The sequence below is a fragment of the Strongylocentrotus purpuratus genome, unplaced genomic scaffold, assembly GCF_000002235.5.
Source record: "Strongylocentrotus purpuratus isolate Spur 01 unplaced genomic scaffold, Spur_5.0 spur5_contig_841, whole genome shotgun sequence".
Classification (NCBI taxonomy): domain Eukaryota; kingdom Metazoa; phylum Echinodermata; class Echinoidea; order Camarodonta; family Strongylocentrotidae; genus Strongylocentrotus; species Strongylocentrotus purpuratus.
Genome location: NW_022145548.1, coordinates 166106 through 184028, shown reverse-complemented (window position 1 = coordinate 184028; position 17923 = coordinate 166106). Strand labels below are relative to the sequence as shown.

At 35.3% G+C, this 17923-nt stretch overlaps 1 protein-coding gene across 1 annotated transcript; it reads right to left on the bottom strand.

Annotated features, from left to right (window-relative positions):
- Positions 1–6449: 6449 nt before the first annotated feature.
- LOC115918742 (multivesicular body subunit 12B-like) lies at positions 6450–17489 on the bottom strand. Its single transcript, XM_030988996.1, has 9 exons — positions 17425–17489; positions 15200–15280; positions 13574–13675; positions 13090–13186; positions 11797–11929; positions 11100–11228; positions 7989–8107; positions 7656–7717; positions 6450–6736 (listed from the first exon to the last, which is right to left on the bottom strand). The coding sequence occupies exons 2-9, from the start codon at positions 15269–15271 to the stop codon at positions 6620–6622; spliced, it is 831 nt and encodes a 276-aa protein (XP_030844856.1). The 5' UTR covers positions 15272–15280; positions 17425–17489; the 3' UTR covers positions 6450–6619.
- Positions 17490–17923: the final 434 nt, after the last annotated feature.

Genomic DNA, 17923 nt, shown 5'->3' with positions numbered 1-17923 from the left:
TCACTGGCGCGGTGAAGAAAAAAAGCGTGAAACAGCAAATCCCTAGCAACCGCTTGTTTTAATGATCGTCTGGTTCGGTAGGCTTACTATACGGTGGCGGTATTGAAGCCGGTATTTGGGAAAAAATCAATTGGGATTTGTTTGCTTTTATAATGACGAATGTCGTTCTTAAATGACGTGTTAACCAAAGATTGAGGAACATGGGGTCTTGGAAATGAATCCATATAAACTGTTCAATATGCGTCAGAGACACTGGCGTACCTATGGGGGGGGCAGGGGGGGCAGAGTGCCCCCCTGACGGGCTCCAGGGGAAAAAAAGAAAAAGGGGAAAGAAAAGAAAAGAAAGGAAAAGGAAAGAAAAAGAAAAAAGGAAAAGGGAAGAAAAAAGGGAAGAAAAAAGGAAAGAAAGAGAAAAAAGGGGAAAAAAAGGAAGAAGAAGAGAAAAGGAAGAAAAAGGGAAAAGGAAAGGAATAAATATGGGGATTTTTTTTTTTTTAAAGACCATGGCCGTACGCACCAGGGGGGGGGGGGGCAGTTGACCCCAGATATTTTGAAAACGTACATTTTTTTTCCTGAAAATGTAGTGTAGGCCTATACCAAATCCTTCAATTCTACTTTTGAAAATGCAAAAGTACCCTCATGACCAGTTCGGTCGCTCGAACTCCCTTCACTCCTTTTGCTTTTGAGATTCTTCGAAAACTTTTAACGCATCTTTCCCCCTCCCCCACCAAAAAAATATTCCGCATACGGCCCTGAAAAATTAAAACAAATGAAAATAGGAAAATATAAGTGATATAACAAATTTGAAACTCTTCGCTGGCGCGAACTGCTTGCTAGCCTATTTTGTATTAAATGTTTTCACTTGATCGTCCCCCTGAAAAAAGAAAAGGATTAGTATTGCCTAGAATACAATTGTGCCTGCCCCGACGGGCCCCGACCTGCAACCATGGCAACAATAACACACAATATATGTACCAAATGTTACTAAAAGAGACTAATTCATTTTTCTCGCTCGCGAATAAAATGAATAGACATTGCTTTGGAAACAATTGTGCCCACCCTTGACCTGCAACAATATCATTAAAAATGGAAGATTTTTTTCGCCCTCCCGCCAAAAAGGAATTGAATCGCGTTAAACGCGTCCATCCTGACCTGCACCAATAAAAACAAGTTTATTTATTAATTTCTATTAAAAGATATATTTTTTTTTTTGCTTGCTCGCTATGCTCGCTCGCCAAAATGGAATTGACACCGCTAACGTGCCCGCCCCAACCTGCAACAACCAGTTAATAATTATGTACCAAACGTTATTCAAAGAAGTTTTGGTGTGCTAGTGCTCGCCAAAACGGAATTAACATCACCTTAGACATGATTGTGTAAGCCCTGCCCTGCAACAAAAAAATCTGAAATTTATGAACCAATTATCATTACAAAAATTTTGCTCGCTCGCTACGCTCGCTCGCCAAAATAGAAATAACACCGCTTTTAATAATCACGTCCCTGACATGGAACAATGAACCAAAGTTTATATACCATATTTTCCCTATAAAAGAGAAGTGATTATTTTTTGCTCGCTCGCTCGCCAAAATAGAAATAACACCGCTTTTAATAATCACGTCCCTGACATGGAACAATGAACCCAAGTTTTATGTACCATATTTTTCCTATAAAAGAAAAGTGATTTTTTCGCTCGCTACGCTCGCTAGCTCGTGGAATTATGTGCCCACCACTAACCTGCTACAATATCATTAAAAAGAGAAATGTAGGGGGTTGCCTACCCGCCAAAATGGGATTGACATTGCCTTAAACACGATTGTGCCCGCCCCCTACCTGCAACAATGAAACAAATTGTATATAGCAATTCATTGAGAGAAAGATGTATTTTCGCTCGCTAGCTAAAATGGGTATAAAATCACCCTAAACACAATATTGTTCCCGCGCCCTGCATGGGACAATTGAACCAAGTTTAAGTGGCAATTATTAAAAAAGAAGTGATTTTTTTTCTTGCTCGCTACACTCGTTTGCAAAAAAATGAAATTAACGTCGCTAACAAGTGAATGTTCCCACCCCCAACTTGCAACAATACCAGTTTATATACCAAACGTTACTTAAAGATTTTTTTTTTTGCTCGCTCGCTCGCCAGAAGTGAAAATTAGCATCGCCTTTTTTGTTTGTTTCGGTCGCTTGCCCCCCTGACGGAGTACCCCAGGTACGCCACTGGTCAGAGAGGACAGAGGATATGCTCCTAACTGGAATTTAGCTCAGTTCTGTGAAACACAGTATCAATGAACCTAAGTAATATAACATGGCCCCGGACCAGTGATTCTTTTGTCATGATACCTTTGGGGTATAAAATATTTTCAACGCAATTGAGAATCTAAAAATAATATGTTATTCTTATATATACATCGTACAAAGGCATGAATTGCGTTAATATTTACGAGCTATAGAGCCTACTCATAAAACTGGTAAATTCCAATCATGCAGCGGTGCGAGGGGCACACACTCTCACGTCACAATGTAGGTCATCAAAGACTATGAGAGGAGGGGTAAATGTAATAAAGAATACAGAATACATTAATAAGAAATTAATACAATTAAAACATCAGTTAACAACTTAATTATTCATACCTTTACCAAGTTTTTAATTTTTTAAGTATGTGAAAAATTGATTTGTCATGATTTATGTTCCTTGAAAATGAGACATATTAAACCATACATCTAAAATATAAATCAATAATTCCGTCCTTCATTCTTCAGTTACAAAAAAACCATATCAAATTTACAAAGGATATGAATGTTTAGTTGTTAACTGTAAATATATATAAGTACAACATGATAAAATGAGTATATTGATCATTTAATCAAACATGAAAATCATGTTTAATTCATCACCATTATTTGGTACAGAGTATAGCCACTCGCAAAAATGAAAGCATGAATAAAAAGAAAGAAAGCAATTACGGCAACTCATTCTCCTCTCTCCGAGTCGGCCATTCTATGACAGTAGTATTTTTGTAAGGGACTGTTACATACAATGATGAAGCTATACGGGGGGGGGGGCTGGGAAATGCGCCCCCCAAAAAAAACTTCAAATGAAGAAGAAGCAAAGGAACAGAAGGGATAGAATGGATGAAACGGGCATGTGAAAAGAATACTAAAGAACCCATGTGCACTCCCATATCCTTCCCCGATGAGAGGCATTATAAATTGGTATATCATTTTTCGAGTGAAACAGGTGCCCCCCCCCCCCCTCCTTCAGTGGCTGGACCTATGCTCAAAAGTAATACATTGATCAGGGTTTGTACAATTATTAATGCAAGTCGTGTTGTTATTCACGTCTATTCTTAGTGTCATGATTTTCTTTTCTTTTTTATATTACCCTGAAATGAAAACAAATACTAAAACAAATTACCAGAGTATAATGTGATAAAAGAGAGGGGGAGAAGGTGGAAAGAGCAAACACGATAAAGGGGGAATAAGAAAGAGAGAGAGAGAGAGAGAGAAAGAGAGAGAGGGAGAGAGGCTGAAATAGAAGGATATTATTCAAAATGCAAAATTACTGCTTATGTTTTTCTAGTTATACTTGATTCAGACTATGCACAGAAATGATTATCATAAAGTTAAAATATAAAATAACATATATAAAGCATGGATAAAAATAAAACTAGAAGGAAGGATGAGTGGAGAAAAACAATGAGTTTTGTGTAGGAGAGAATATGCACAAGGACATGTAAACAACTTTGGACACAGATACATTTGATTAATTGAATGTCTACATATCGATTATTTTATTACTTCTTCAAAGAATAAACAATGTAGACATGCAGACATACATGATATTTTCATACTGAGTATTGCAAAAATTACTGGCATTGTATAATTTCTTTGATTTTATTGTGCTAACTAGTATACAAACTAAGCCCGAACAAAATGTTGCATAAGTTAAAAATATATTTACACTTATCTACAAGAAAAACAGATTCATGATTAAAAAAACTAAACAAACAAATAAGACAGAAATCTGCCTGGAAAAAGGCTAAACATTTAAATATTTATGGTTAAGTATATAAGCCAACTCAATAGATGCAAATTAGTAATTTGATATAAACTACAGGCAAGTTAATCTGACAATGAATTAATAACTCTGGGTAAGTGTAAACGATGATGCTTCATATTTACAAGTTGTTTGTCTTGCAGGCATTATGATTGATTTAAAATCTGAAATAGCATTTAAGGTGGGGGAGAAGCAGCTTCGAGGGTGCAATTTATTTGACAATCCGCACTGCTTAAAATGGTTTCTGAAAACATCTTTGTAAACTAACAGTTCAACCTGTTGCTGACATCTCAATCTAAATCTTTGAGGGGGAGGGGAGCACTGACTATTTTCAAAATCTATAAAGATGTTCTTTGATATTAAGGTTTTTTTTTTTTTTTTTTTTTTTTGGGGGGGGGGGGGGGTAGAAATCATATCTTCTAGGCTTGAGACATACATTAAAGGACTATTCTAGGGTACATGTATTTAATATAATTATGTCCCATTTCAAAATAATTTATAAGTGTCATATTTCTTGATATATTTCCTCTGATCTAAGCTACAGCAGGGCTATCAAAATAATACAAATATCAGAAATAGGAAAATATGTGATGCAGTCTGTTACATGTGTCACAAAATACCCTGGGTTTTCCCTTAGAACTTCCAATACATATAAAAAATTCCAGAAATGACAATGCTCATTTTATAATCCAAGTTAAAAACAAGTAAAATGTCTAAGTTTGTGATCTATATAGATGGAAACAAAAATGAAGTAAAAATATCTATGAAGGTCAAAAAGCTTCAACATGGAGAGCAACGATAGTCAATCATAAAATGATGATGTCATAATGATAATATGGAAAAGAATTTAAATGATAATTGACTTTATGCTTCTAGAGAACAGGGGGTGTTTCACAGAGATCCTAAGTTGAACTTATCTCTAAGTTGGACTTAACAATTATGGAAAGCTGTTAGCATCTATGAAAATATTTTGCACAAGTTATTTTAAAAGGCATAAAATGTTGATGCAAATCATTCATATTTTCTATCATCAAGGAGATTTAATGTTATTGATGTGGAATTTATAAAAACTATAAAATAATTGAGTTTTCACTTTTTAATATATTTTAATTTAAGGCTACAAATGGCTCTCTATAATTTGTTAAGTTCGACTTAGGATCTTTGTAAAACACCCCCCTGGAGCTGTATGAAAAACATGTGACATAGTGCGCATAAAACCATATCTTTCAATAAAAGACACCATCTGGTTAATTGTTTTCTCACTTTCTGGGACCTGCCTAGCCAGGGAAAGCAACCAATTATAGTCGGCTTGAGCAAACCTTCAGATCGATAGGTCATGCAATATGCAGTATGTGATACATAGCCTCCCTGGTAAAAATTGAAAAAATATGGTTGCTAAGCAACTTCATATATACATACACTCAAAATGTTCAGAATTGTTACATAACAATGATAAACCAGTCATATAATGATGTCATAATGATATTATGGAACAGAAATCAAATGACAATTCACTTCATGCTTCTGGAGAACAGGAGCTGTAGAAAAAACATGTGACATAGTGTACAAAATCTAAACCATTGCAATCTTCAAAATGGCTCGGAAAAGAAAAAAAACGTTGGGATAATAAATGTTGGGGTTAGGCAAGATCATCTCTGAAAGGTGTACTTCATTGCAATTTTAAAACAACAAGATTTTCCAGTTATTCTAAGTTTCTATTAGATAAGGATTTTTTTTTTCTTTTTTCTTCATGATCTTTCAAATGGAAAGCATGATGAAGAAGCTCCAGAGAACACTAACAAATTAAAACAAACTGCCTCAAAATATTCGAACTATTCACCATATTTAAGAATCCTGGGCCCCTGCCTTACAAAGAGTTGATATTAATCACAACTTACTCGTGACTGATATCAATCGCAACTACACGTATGTACATAAGAGATAGGAGACTGCAAACTTGCGATTGATTGGAAGAATTGTGATTGATTTGGATCAACTGCAACTCTTCATATACAGACCCTGATATACCATTGGGTTATTGGCACCACAAAACGTTATCAAATATGAAAAAAAAATAGGCCAACATATTTAGGGTAAAGTTTGCCGGATTCTGAGGAAACAGGATTGCAACGATTTCCAAGACATCAACATAACACAATGTCAATAGCCATGTGCGTCATCTTTTAAAAGTGAGATATTACAATAACAATAAATGATTTCCATTGACAATAAAAACAGGGCATTTAAACTGCCCTAGAGCTGATTTCTTGAAAGTCTCTGCAATCATGATATTGAATCCTACTATAATCAAACCTGCTTTAGCAACCACCTGTATAAAAACACACCCTGTCTGTAAAGACCACATTATTTCCCCTCAAATATGGTTTCTCATTGAAACCTCTACTAAAGGGACCTGTACTTAAAGACCACCTGCCTATAAAGACCACTTTTCTTGTCTCCCTTGGGTGGTCTTTATATACAGGTTTGACTATGTACTATTATTTAATCTGAACTATTTTAATCGCACGCTTGCAAGACTCTAAATTTCTATGATGCTGTATGCTATGGTGAATCACACATCGTTAACCTCTGCTTCGTCTGAGCTTCAAAGTTGAAATCGTAGTAAAACTGGTCATTGATTTCCATCTCTGATTTATACGGAATGCGAGGTACATCAAACTGTCAAAGAAAATATACAAAAGAAGGGCAATATAAAAGATTTGAGTATGATGAATATTGATTTCAATCTTGGATTCATACGGAATACAAGGTACTGCCAATCAAATTTGTTAGCAAGTATTCTACAGGCTGAAAGGGCGTCATGCGACACTCTGCATTTTGTTATATCTGCATGAGCATGCAACATAACAATCTTTTTAGGCACAGTATAGCGTGTAACAAAAGTGAATTAGACTGCGCACCTCTCGTCCCCGCGCATACCCATCGTTTGCCTCGTCTTAGCTGAATGCATCCAATGCAAAGATAACCTGAGTGCAAGTGCAATGAAGAAGGCCTGACTCCAAAGGGTCATAAATGCCCTCAATTTTATATAACAAATCGTTGAATATAACATCTATTCACCTCCAATTTCAGAATTTCCTTGTGCCATCATATTTCAACCTCGGCTTACGGCCTCAGTGAAATATGACATCACTCAGGAAACTCTGGATATGTTGAATCATATAATACTAAACACGGAAGGATGCAATATTTGTATACTATATTTTGCAATGGTAAATATTAGCTACATAATGTTATCATTACCCATTAGATTATTGTTGTAACAAGTCAAGCCATTAGTCCCTACAAAAAGAGTCCTGAATAGTAAATCAAATTGGTTTACTGCTGGTCAGATGATGTAACATATTTATAGGTTATGATTCAAGGCTAATTATTATAGTATTATGTTAACCCCTAAAACCAGAACAAACTTCCAATCTTAATAACAAAAAAACAAACAAAAATATTTCACAGTATCACTTAGTTTTAAAATGTCAATGGATTGTTTTCAAGAGTCAAATACTAGTAGACTGTTCTTATTATAAAGACAGGAGATGCTTAAGGTAGAAAGTTGGAAACACTATCTATAAATACTCACAGTTGATATAGTTGTTATGGCTTGAAGTGTGGGGTCGATTTGGAAGGGTACACCTTCAATAGCTGTTGGATATAGTGACAGAGAGACAAAGAGAGACAGAGAGAGAATGATTAAAAAATTATATAAAACAATACAATACAAAAGCAGAAGTGTTTGAGGGGCTAAATTTTCTAGTGCTTATAATACATACACAGGGGCATCCGAATATATCAACATTGTAAAGAATCACTATCCAGCCAAGTTTCAAACTTTCCCAAACATTGTATTACCTTTAATTAACAAAACTGATAAATACCACAAAGGACTGTCTACAAGACACTGTTTTGACCATACCTGAGAGTATATCCGTTTCTAAGTTGAGGGACTGTGATGTACGTAGCGTTGATTGACGGCTGGAACGTGCCTTATCCCAGGAGTACGGAAGCTGTGTTGGACCCGACTGCTGTGGCAATCTGGGTAAAGAGATCAAAGGTTAGAAATAAATATATTGAAAATGTTTCATAAATAATACATTTAGGGGAAATATCACCACCTTCAACCTTCTTTCTGAAAGTAAGAAGTAAATTTGTTTCATCATACAGAATGAAACTTCAACAGTTCCAATCAAAAGGATTGTTGATTTGCGTGATGGAGCCAATATTTGCTTCAATACGATATATGCTCGTATTTGCTTCTCCTTTTAGAAAATGTTGAAAAATGGACAAACAGTACAAATTTCATGAAGACATCTCAACTATGTCATGTATATAGTTGTGGTCCCATGATTATTCATGTTTTAATACTGATCCAACAAAAGTACAAGCAATCAAGAAAGATAGACAAACAAATAATACATGAATTAACATCAAGTCAACAACATGAGTGCATATAGATCACAAGTTTAGCAGGTGTTCTAGATACAGGATGCAATTTGGGATTTAAATCAAGGCCTATATTCAACAATAATACAAGGTCTAAATACATGTACTTCAAAACATGCTCCATTATAATCAAACAGTCCTTCCATATGTATATGTAGGCCCAAATTTGTCGTTTCTCAAAAAGGCAGTTACCTTCTTCCATCGATCATGACTACCAGGTATCAGTTGCCTTACAAATCATATATATTATTCATATACCACACTTATGACCACTGTCAACTTAGTCCCAAGTTCCATAGCTGCCACTGGCTTAGTTATACTGTCGTAAACAACAGATGGCGCTGTCACCAGATGATTTAAGAAGGGTTTTATTGGAAACGTTAACCCTCTACAGACATGTTTCTTTTAAAGGAATTGGGTAACATTGCCTCAGATTCTGAAACAAAATCATGGATTTCGCTCATGCTGCAATGATAATTATAAACCTTTAGGTCAGTCACTGACCCCATGACTTTTACAAGCTGATCGCCTGTCTGATTATCAAGATATTTATGATTGGAAATCAAAATTCAAAAAACGTTTTTTTTATTTTTTTATAACACTACAGTCTATTGGGGAAAATGAATATGGTAAATCCGGTCACTCAAAGATTTTTACTTTTTTGAGGCACTTCATGATTAATGCAATTTTTGTTGGAGCTTCAATATGACACCATATCACAGACACTGATAACATGTTGGGCCATGCATCTCAGATTTAACATTGTTAAACAATGCCTTTAAAGGTAAAGACCAGTATTGGAAACGCCCCAATTTCAAAAAATGAAATGGAAGCTCTCATTACCATGCAATCATGTGAAAGAATATGTTTTGACTAAGACATGATGATAAAAAATTTGCCGGGAAACCGCCTACTAATTCATATATTTGGTAAATTTGTTTCTCTCATGGTCTGTGAGAGATATAGGGTAGTCCCATATACATCTTTCTGTGTATAGTGCTTGTAACTTTACGAAGAATGGGCCAAATTTCTTATCATTTTGATGATTCCAGAACCTTGCAGATGCTAGATGCTAGATGATCAACCTTTTCTGATCGATTCCACAACATTTCTTTCACAATGCAATCGCATGACCATAACTGGTCTTTGCCTTTAACGGTCTTCAATGTGCATTTCATTGGGTTTCAATCCAAGCATACTCCAGGGCCCTCTTTCATAAAACTTGTTATCAATAACAAGTTCCAATAACTGTTATAAGCTACTGAAATCGTGGCCTTTCATTGGCTGAGAGCAAATTTGTCATAGAAATGTAGCGTTTGTTATTGACAACAAGTTTTATGAAACAGGGCCCAGCTTGTATGTCCATGGATTAAAGAGGGATCATATCAGAAGCCACTGCAACTATTATTACATCAATCACTTTATGTCATTGTTTAGATTCTTTAGAATATACATGTATCATATTCTACAGTTTACAACTGCATTATTGATACCCCCTGAAAATTTGATGTTTATTGTGTTTTTCATAACTCAAGAATGTATTTTGCATTTATTAGAAAACTTCAGAATGAAAGGTGGACTGGTTGAATTAGAGCCATTGTTGAATACTGTTTGATCTATTACCTTTAATTTGTCACTTTCTCAAGTCACATAGAATGGGACAACTCAATTTTTCACATACTTGCAAAATTTCAAAACTTGGTAAGGGTATGAATAAATTAGTTGATAACTGTATGTTCCAGAAAACGACATGCATCTATCCTTGACTCTGATAACACCTTTACATCACAATAACCACAAAGGCATCATGCTTACGTACCCATCAGTATACATGTACATATCATATGCTCTGTGAAAATTGTGGAAAGAAAATAGTCATTATTCAACCAAAAGTAGATAGCCATTTGATGACAATTACAAATAAGGAATACAAAAGAGAATATTATAAGTCCTAAAGAAGATATTGAGAGTGAAGAACGAGAACGAGAAAATTTCATAAGGCAAAGAATAGAAAAGAGAACAAGAATAAGTGGTTTTAAGAATAGAAGAAAAGAACTGCCCATTAGAATGAAATGGAGGGGATCAAAAATATTATGCCCTTAAAAGTTGTATGTGCACGTAGTATGCCATTCTAGGTTAATTGCAGTTAAATCATATCGACTGTTTAAAGCCAGAAGGGAGATAAAACTTACACAGTTACTGCCCTTCTGGCTCAAAAGAGTCAACATACATTACTAAAAACGCATTCAAGACTGACCCATCAACATATGAACCCGTTGTGACTTAAAGGGGGTGTAGCATGGCAAATACTGGTTAACGCCATCCACGACTTTTTTTTGACAACTGCACGTAAACGAGTAGATTTGATTAACGGTCAGCGCGCGCTAGTGTTCGCTAAACAGACTGAAGTTCTCCTCACGTTTCGGTTTTGCATATGTTGCACGCACATGAATACTGCGGACGCGTCGTCAGTAGTCATATTATACCTGATTGGCCACAAGTCAGGCCACAGGAAAAACATGTAGTCTCATCATGCTACACCCCCTTTAAGACAATACTTTAAACTTGAAATATCTGTACTCACTCTGTTGAGCTTTGCGGCTGGTTGACGTTTTGTCTGGGTGCTGGCACCGGAGCCTTGCGAACCGATGCAATCGGTATAAGCTGCATCACAGGACCCATCCTCAGGAACATGTTGATACCATTGATATCCCTGCATCAAAAGTGGATTTTAAAAAAAAAGAATAGTGAAATGAGAGTAATATTAATAACATGTCCATTTATATAGCCTAGCTACCAGTTGAATATACTCTACTGTGCTAAATACAAAGTATCACATTATTACCCCAGCTGTAGCCGAGCTGCCATGATAAGGCGCTAATAAAAGCATTCAAGGAATTTCTTCCTACTGGGCACCCATTTGCTTCACCTGGGTGGAGAGTGGCAAATGTGCATTAATGTCTTGTCAAAGGACGTTAGTGTCAGGGTGGGACTTGAACCACAAACCATGCGATCCACAGTCCTCTGACATATCCACTAGACCACGGCACTCATTCCTGTACATTTTGACAATGGGGAAAGTCTTGTGTTTAAGCTTATTCTTCACCAATGACTTACAGGTGGCTCCTGCATTAAAGTGTTCCAATCACCAAAAGATGTTTTTTCTTGAAGGTGCATGTATGTTCTTGCCATCATCACCATCATCGTCATCATCATCATCATCATTATTAATTATTATTATTATTGTTGTTGTTGTTTTTATGAAAATTAGAAAAACTTACCCTCTTGCAGACACCTCCACAGGCTTAGTCTTTGTCTTGGAAGAGGTGAGATAAATCTCAGTGATAGCTTTCTCCGTTGCTTTCCTGTTAAACAGTTGAATGACGAGCAGCTTCTTCTTCAGCACCGGTTCACCTGTAGGCAAACATAGAGAGAAAATGAGAAAAAACGCAATATGAGAGAGAAACAGAGAGAAACCGAGAGAAAGCGTGAGCGAGAGAGAGAGAGAGAGAGAGAGAGAGAGAGAGATAGAGATAGAGAAAACAAGAGAGCAAGGGAAAGAAAAAAAAGAATGTGAAGGGGAACGACAGGCAAGGCAAGAAAATAAAAGAAAGGAAAAAGAGCAAACTCAAAAGAGAAAAGGAAGTCAAATGTAAGAGGAGAGCAATACAGTTTTTAGACATAAGTAGTGAGAGAGAGAGAATACAGAAAGAATTAAAGACAAACAACAACAAAAATGTCTTTAAACAAAATATAGATCACAAAAATGATAGTGGATTTTTTTTTAAATATTTGAACATGACTATTCTCTCAAACAACATTTTTCACAAATGGCCATTAAATTCATACCATTTAAGTTTCAACAATAATAATTTGAAGATCTCTTGGACTTAATTGTTCTTAATACACTACATACATTGTATATTTTCTTGGAAAACATATTTGTCACATTTGGGGGCTAAGCAGTAGCAAAAAGCAGATTTGACAAAAGACTTAACTCCGTTTCGTTGACAATCAGCCATGCATGAAGACTCTCGTCTACGGCTGATTGTCAACGAAACGGAGTTAAGTCTTTTGTTAATTTCGTTTATTGATACGGCAGGCAGCCAGTTAAAAAACGAATTCGTTTAATAAAATTATGGAAATGCAAGCACTACTTTAAACAAACAGAACTTTGTCATTCCTCGCTCATTTTTCCTGATTGAGGTGTCATATGAAAGGGCAGAAACTCAACTTTCTAGAAATGTGAATTTTTCTTCGAAATTCAGATACCGCCTGCCAAATGCCTTTTTGGTTTCCTTCCTTCAAATTGCTTTTAATCACTAATGCGTGAAATATGCATCATCTGAGTAGCATCACATGAAAGAGGAGACTCTAAGCTTTCCAAATATGTATCATTCATTAATTATAGTTGTGATTAAGTTATGATAGAACATCGATACTTCACGGTTTCATTTTTTCTTGGACGCACTGTATATATATTGTGAAGTGCTTTGTAACTGTACAGAAAGGGCAATACACAAGATACTTTGTGGATTGGATTGGGGTAGATGAATAAATTGACAGAACATTACTTGTATCATAGGTGTTTTGTATACAAGTGTAGCCAGACGGGATCGATTCATTCTCCTTGATGACCATGACATCAACCAATACCTTATCTCCAGCCAACTGAGAAAAAAACAAAATATGTCACTAAAACTCTGCGTACCGGTAGGTATTATGTAGTAAGTAAGGCAGTAAGTACAAGGATATGTTCAAAATTAAGCAACTTTAATAAGCAATTGTCACTCGTTACCGCACCTGTTAAAATTATGAAGAAGAGTTTAACCTAATTTTATAAGTCTATTTATTTCATGTTCTGTAATTTTGTATTAAAGCACTATGGTACTTTTTGTTTCTAGCACTCCAAAATGATTAATATTATTATAGTTGTAGTACACTTTAGTACATTCTAGAGTTTGCAGATTTACTTCTTGAAACTCATTCAACTCTTACACATTAATTGTCTTCAAAAAAAGATACCACACTATTTTAAAACATGATAGTAAAACTTACAGGTTTAAGATCCTTGGTGTAACACATGTATCTTGTGATCTTTTTCTTCAAGAATTTATCTTTCCATAGATCGGCATCCTGGTTGTCTGTTGTGGTTTCAATCTGCATTACGATAGCGTTTCAACATTAGAATCAAAATAGATGTATCAAATACAGTCTTACAGGGTTATTTTTCAAACTAAAATTATTATTTCATATGAAAATTGGTTAGATATTTAGATATTTAAAAAATATTGTTAGCTAAAACATCTAAGGATTTTTAATACACAGTAACTGTTCTGTTTATCATTTATCATTAAAATATATGAAACAAACTCCATCAAACTTCAATATTAGAATAAAAATAGATGTATCAAATACAGTCTTGAGTCATGTTGATTACGACAAATCTTAAAGGGTTATTTTTTAAGCTAAAATTAGTATTTCATATGAAAATTGGTTAGATATTCAGTTATCTACCAAAGTTTGTTATCTAAAACATCTAAGGATTTTTAATACACAGTAACTGTTCTGTTCATCATTTATCATTAAAAACTATGAAACAAACTCCATCAAACTTCAATATTAGAATAAAAATAGATGTATCAAATACAGTCTTGAGTCATGTTGATTACGACAAATCTTAAAGGGTTATTTTTAAAACTAAAATCAGTATTTCATATTACAATTGGTAAGATATTCAGTTAATTACCAAATATTGTTATCTAAAACATCTAAGGATTTTTAACACCGGTACAGCATTAACTGTTCTGTTAATCATTTATCATTAAAAAATATGAATCAAACTCCATCTTTAAAAGCTGCTGGGACCTTAATAATACCCTTAAATCATAGAACAGTTTTAATATTGTGGTGACGCCAAACACAATGTTTTGTATATTATATTATATTAAATCATTCATTTATTGCAACCATAAGTTGGATTTCATAAAACCTGGGGGTGTTTCACAAAGATCCTAATTAGAACTTAACACTAAGTTGGACCTATTCCGCATTCAATTTCATTACCTTTTATTTTCTTCATTTAATTTGAAGTACTTGATTTCAATAAAAATGTGTACTGCATCTTTCATTTCAAGTAAGCCATGTGTTGTTATTCATTAGATTCTTGGTAAATTAGTCAATGACTAGCACAGTAAACATAAGGGGGTTATCAATATTAATTACAAAATGTATTGTCAATAATAAATCGATAGTTGATACATTAGTTCGATTTATATCCCAAACTGCTCAGAGTTACATATTCTTTTATTTATTTCATTTCTTTATTTATTTCTGACATTTACACAGGGTAGCATATTTCCACCAATAGTGGTGGTCTCTCATGAGGCCCTGTCTGGTAACAACAAAATGCATTACCAGTTACGAATATAAGTACAACAGTAACAGAACAAAATACAGAAGAAATACAGTATACAAATTTGTTGGTATCCCCATAATAAATGTAGAAGTTTTTTAACAAAATACTGTAGCATATTTGTAAAATTGTATTTTATGTATAGACGGTAATTTGCTTTTAATTCATATGAAATATATATGAAAAATTGTATAATTTTATTTCGGAATGCCATTAACAGAAAAATCTCGTGAAACTCAAACAGACATGCAACTGCTGTATATACATACCACTGTGTATCCATCTGGGCATCTATTCTTATCAGCTACAATACAAATGCCTGTAATTGGATAATCCGTCATTCTTACAAACTGAAAAAAAAGTAGAAAGATAATACAATAATAATTGTGTCTGTGAAAATGTCACTATTTTCACTTGTAATTTGACTAGCAAGAATTTCAGACGTTTTCTCATGTTTAATTAACTTTAAGAAGTTTTCTTATTTTCATCTTAAAGATTACATGTGTTTCTTTAAGGACACCTTAGAATATCCAGGACCTGTGGGGAAAAAGTAGGTTACAGTAAAGTTCATAGCCACATCAAGACAGAGAACGGACATGTTTGTCCACCGTCCTAAAAGATAAGGATTGTCCGCATTTTTGCGGATGATTTTTTTTCTTCGGCGGTCTACGGGTATGGGGATCCAGATCAGCGCACTGGCGATGCGAAAAACAGATTCTGCGTAATAAAATACCACCAGTTCACTGTCTACTTTTGAAATTGGTCCGGCTTCCCGAGGTTATATTGTTCATAATGTGAAAGTCTCTGCGCTGCGTCACTGAGAAATGCATGTGGTGTGTGTATTTGTGTATGGGTCTAATAATACCTACCTCACAGCAAGCATGCAGTGCTAGAGGTCACTACGTATTAGCATTGACTCTCTATGCTTTGCTGGAGTGGCGCTTATTGGCATGGCCCTACCATCTGTCCTGTACTTCAACCAGCCCGAAAAATACATGGGGGCAGAGGGCGGATTCGCCCCGGAAACACCATAAACAGCCCCCGAAATAGGCTCAAAATCAGATTTTGGGGGCGACATCAACAAGTGAAATGATCTTAAATTGCCCCCGTAACGATTACGAGTGGCCGCGCGCTCTCTTCTAGCTTTGTATTCATTGTGTGCATTTCTTGGTCCGCACGCTGAATCTCCGTGTAAAATTGTATACCCAAAAATCGGTCGTAAAAAAAAATGGAACCCTATTCCATACCTTACCTGGCTAACCGAGTCGCACGCAAGTATGCCAAAACACATTTTGGCAGTCGATTTTGTTTTGGTAGATCATATTAGCTGAACCTAGACCTAAACATTGCGAAACTGCAATCAATTTCCATCACAAATTCACGATTGCCGCAATTTTATAAAGTTTCCATAAATAGAGGTATGAAATTAAAGCCTATTTTGTGATTATTCTCGCCATGTTTACGTAATTTTAATAATCATTTCTTCAAAGTAAAGAAAATCAGACAAAATCACTGTGACTGACACGCATACAACACAGTGCATTGCCGCTGTGCGGTGTTTGTCAGTTGAGCTGAGCTTAGATCTAGTTATTGAACTAGAAAAAGGGGTTTCTTTTTTAAAGGTAAAGACCAGTATTGGAAACGCCCCAATTTCAAAAAAATGAAATGGAAGCTCTCATTACCAATCATGTGAAAGAATATGTTTTGACTAATACATGATGATAAAAAATTTGCCGGGAAACCGCCTACTAATTCATATAGATTTTAGTGCTTGTAACTTTACAACGAATGGGCCAAATTTCTTATCATTTTGATGATTCCAGAACCTTGCAGATGCTAGATGCTAGATGATCAACCTTTTCTGATCGATTCCACAACGTTTCTTTCACAATGCAATCGCATGACCATAAATTAACTGGTCTTTACCTTTAATAATAATACCTAGACCTAGGCAATTATGAAGCAGGAAGCCCGAAACCTTAGCCTACTAAACAAATCTTAACAAACTGTAGGCCTATCCTTTTATGAATTAACGAAAAAGTAGCCCCAGAAAAAAGAGCCCCAGAAAATTTCCCAAAAATTTGAAATGAAATGGAGCCCCAGAAATGAAAAACTTAATTTTTTGCGTGACTTTAACGCAACATACCCACCCATCCACACACAAAAATCAATCAGCTTGTGGTAACAAATTACTAGATCTGTACACTGCCTTTTAAGACTGGAGTTCATATATTAAATGACGCCTCTAGTCTAAACAAATCTATGTAGGTCAAGATAGGCCTACATCAATTTACACGAGTGGGTCTGACTCTGAGTCTGATGCCGGTTACACTTACAATACAACTTTACAATTCAAAGACTCAAGAGTCAACATCGATTCTATACTAAATCTACATGAATATTCCATATAAAAATATGCAGATCGGTTTAATAAATTCGCCTATATATTTATAACATCCAATCCTTTGAAAACAAACAAGTAAATGTATCTTACCAAAGCCAAAGGTGCTCCAGGCCAGGAAATTGATTGCTGATTAGCCTATTAGAAAATACCTAAAAATAAACTCTAGAAGTAGTAGTCTTAAGTCAATGCACTGGGAAATCAACAGTGCTCTGCTCTTGAACTGAACTGAAAATTTATCTTCCATAAGAATATACAACCAAATATCGTTTAAGCTAGGTACTACTAATAGATGAATCTGACCTTAATTTGTGAAAATTAGGTTCAAAATCTTAACACTATATAATCAAAAGTTGCAATTTAGTTGGTCACCGTCAGATTTATAAGACTAGCGATCCCGGCCCCCCCCCCCCTTCCCCACTCAGTGTTATTTAGGGTACGCATATGCTTGTTCCCTCTTTTTGAAAGCACCCCCTTTCTGAGGACTGCCAACATTTCCAAACCCCCCTTTCGCGGGATTTTCGCGGGCTTTTCCTGCCTTGGATACCCCCCTAAATCATGAAAAATGCTCAATGTAACCCCCTAATTTCGG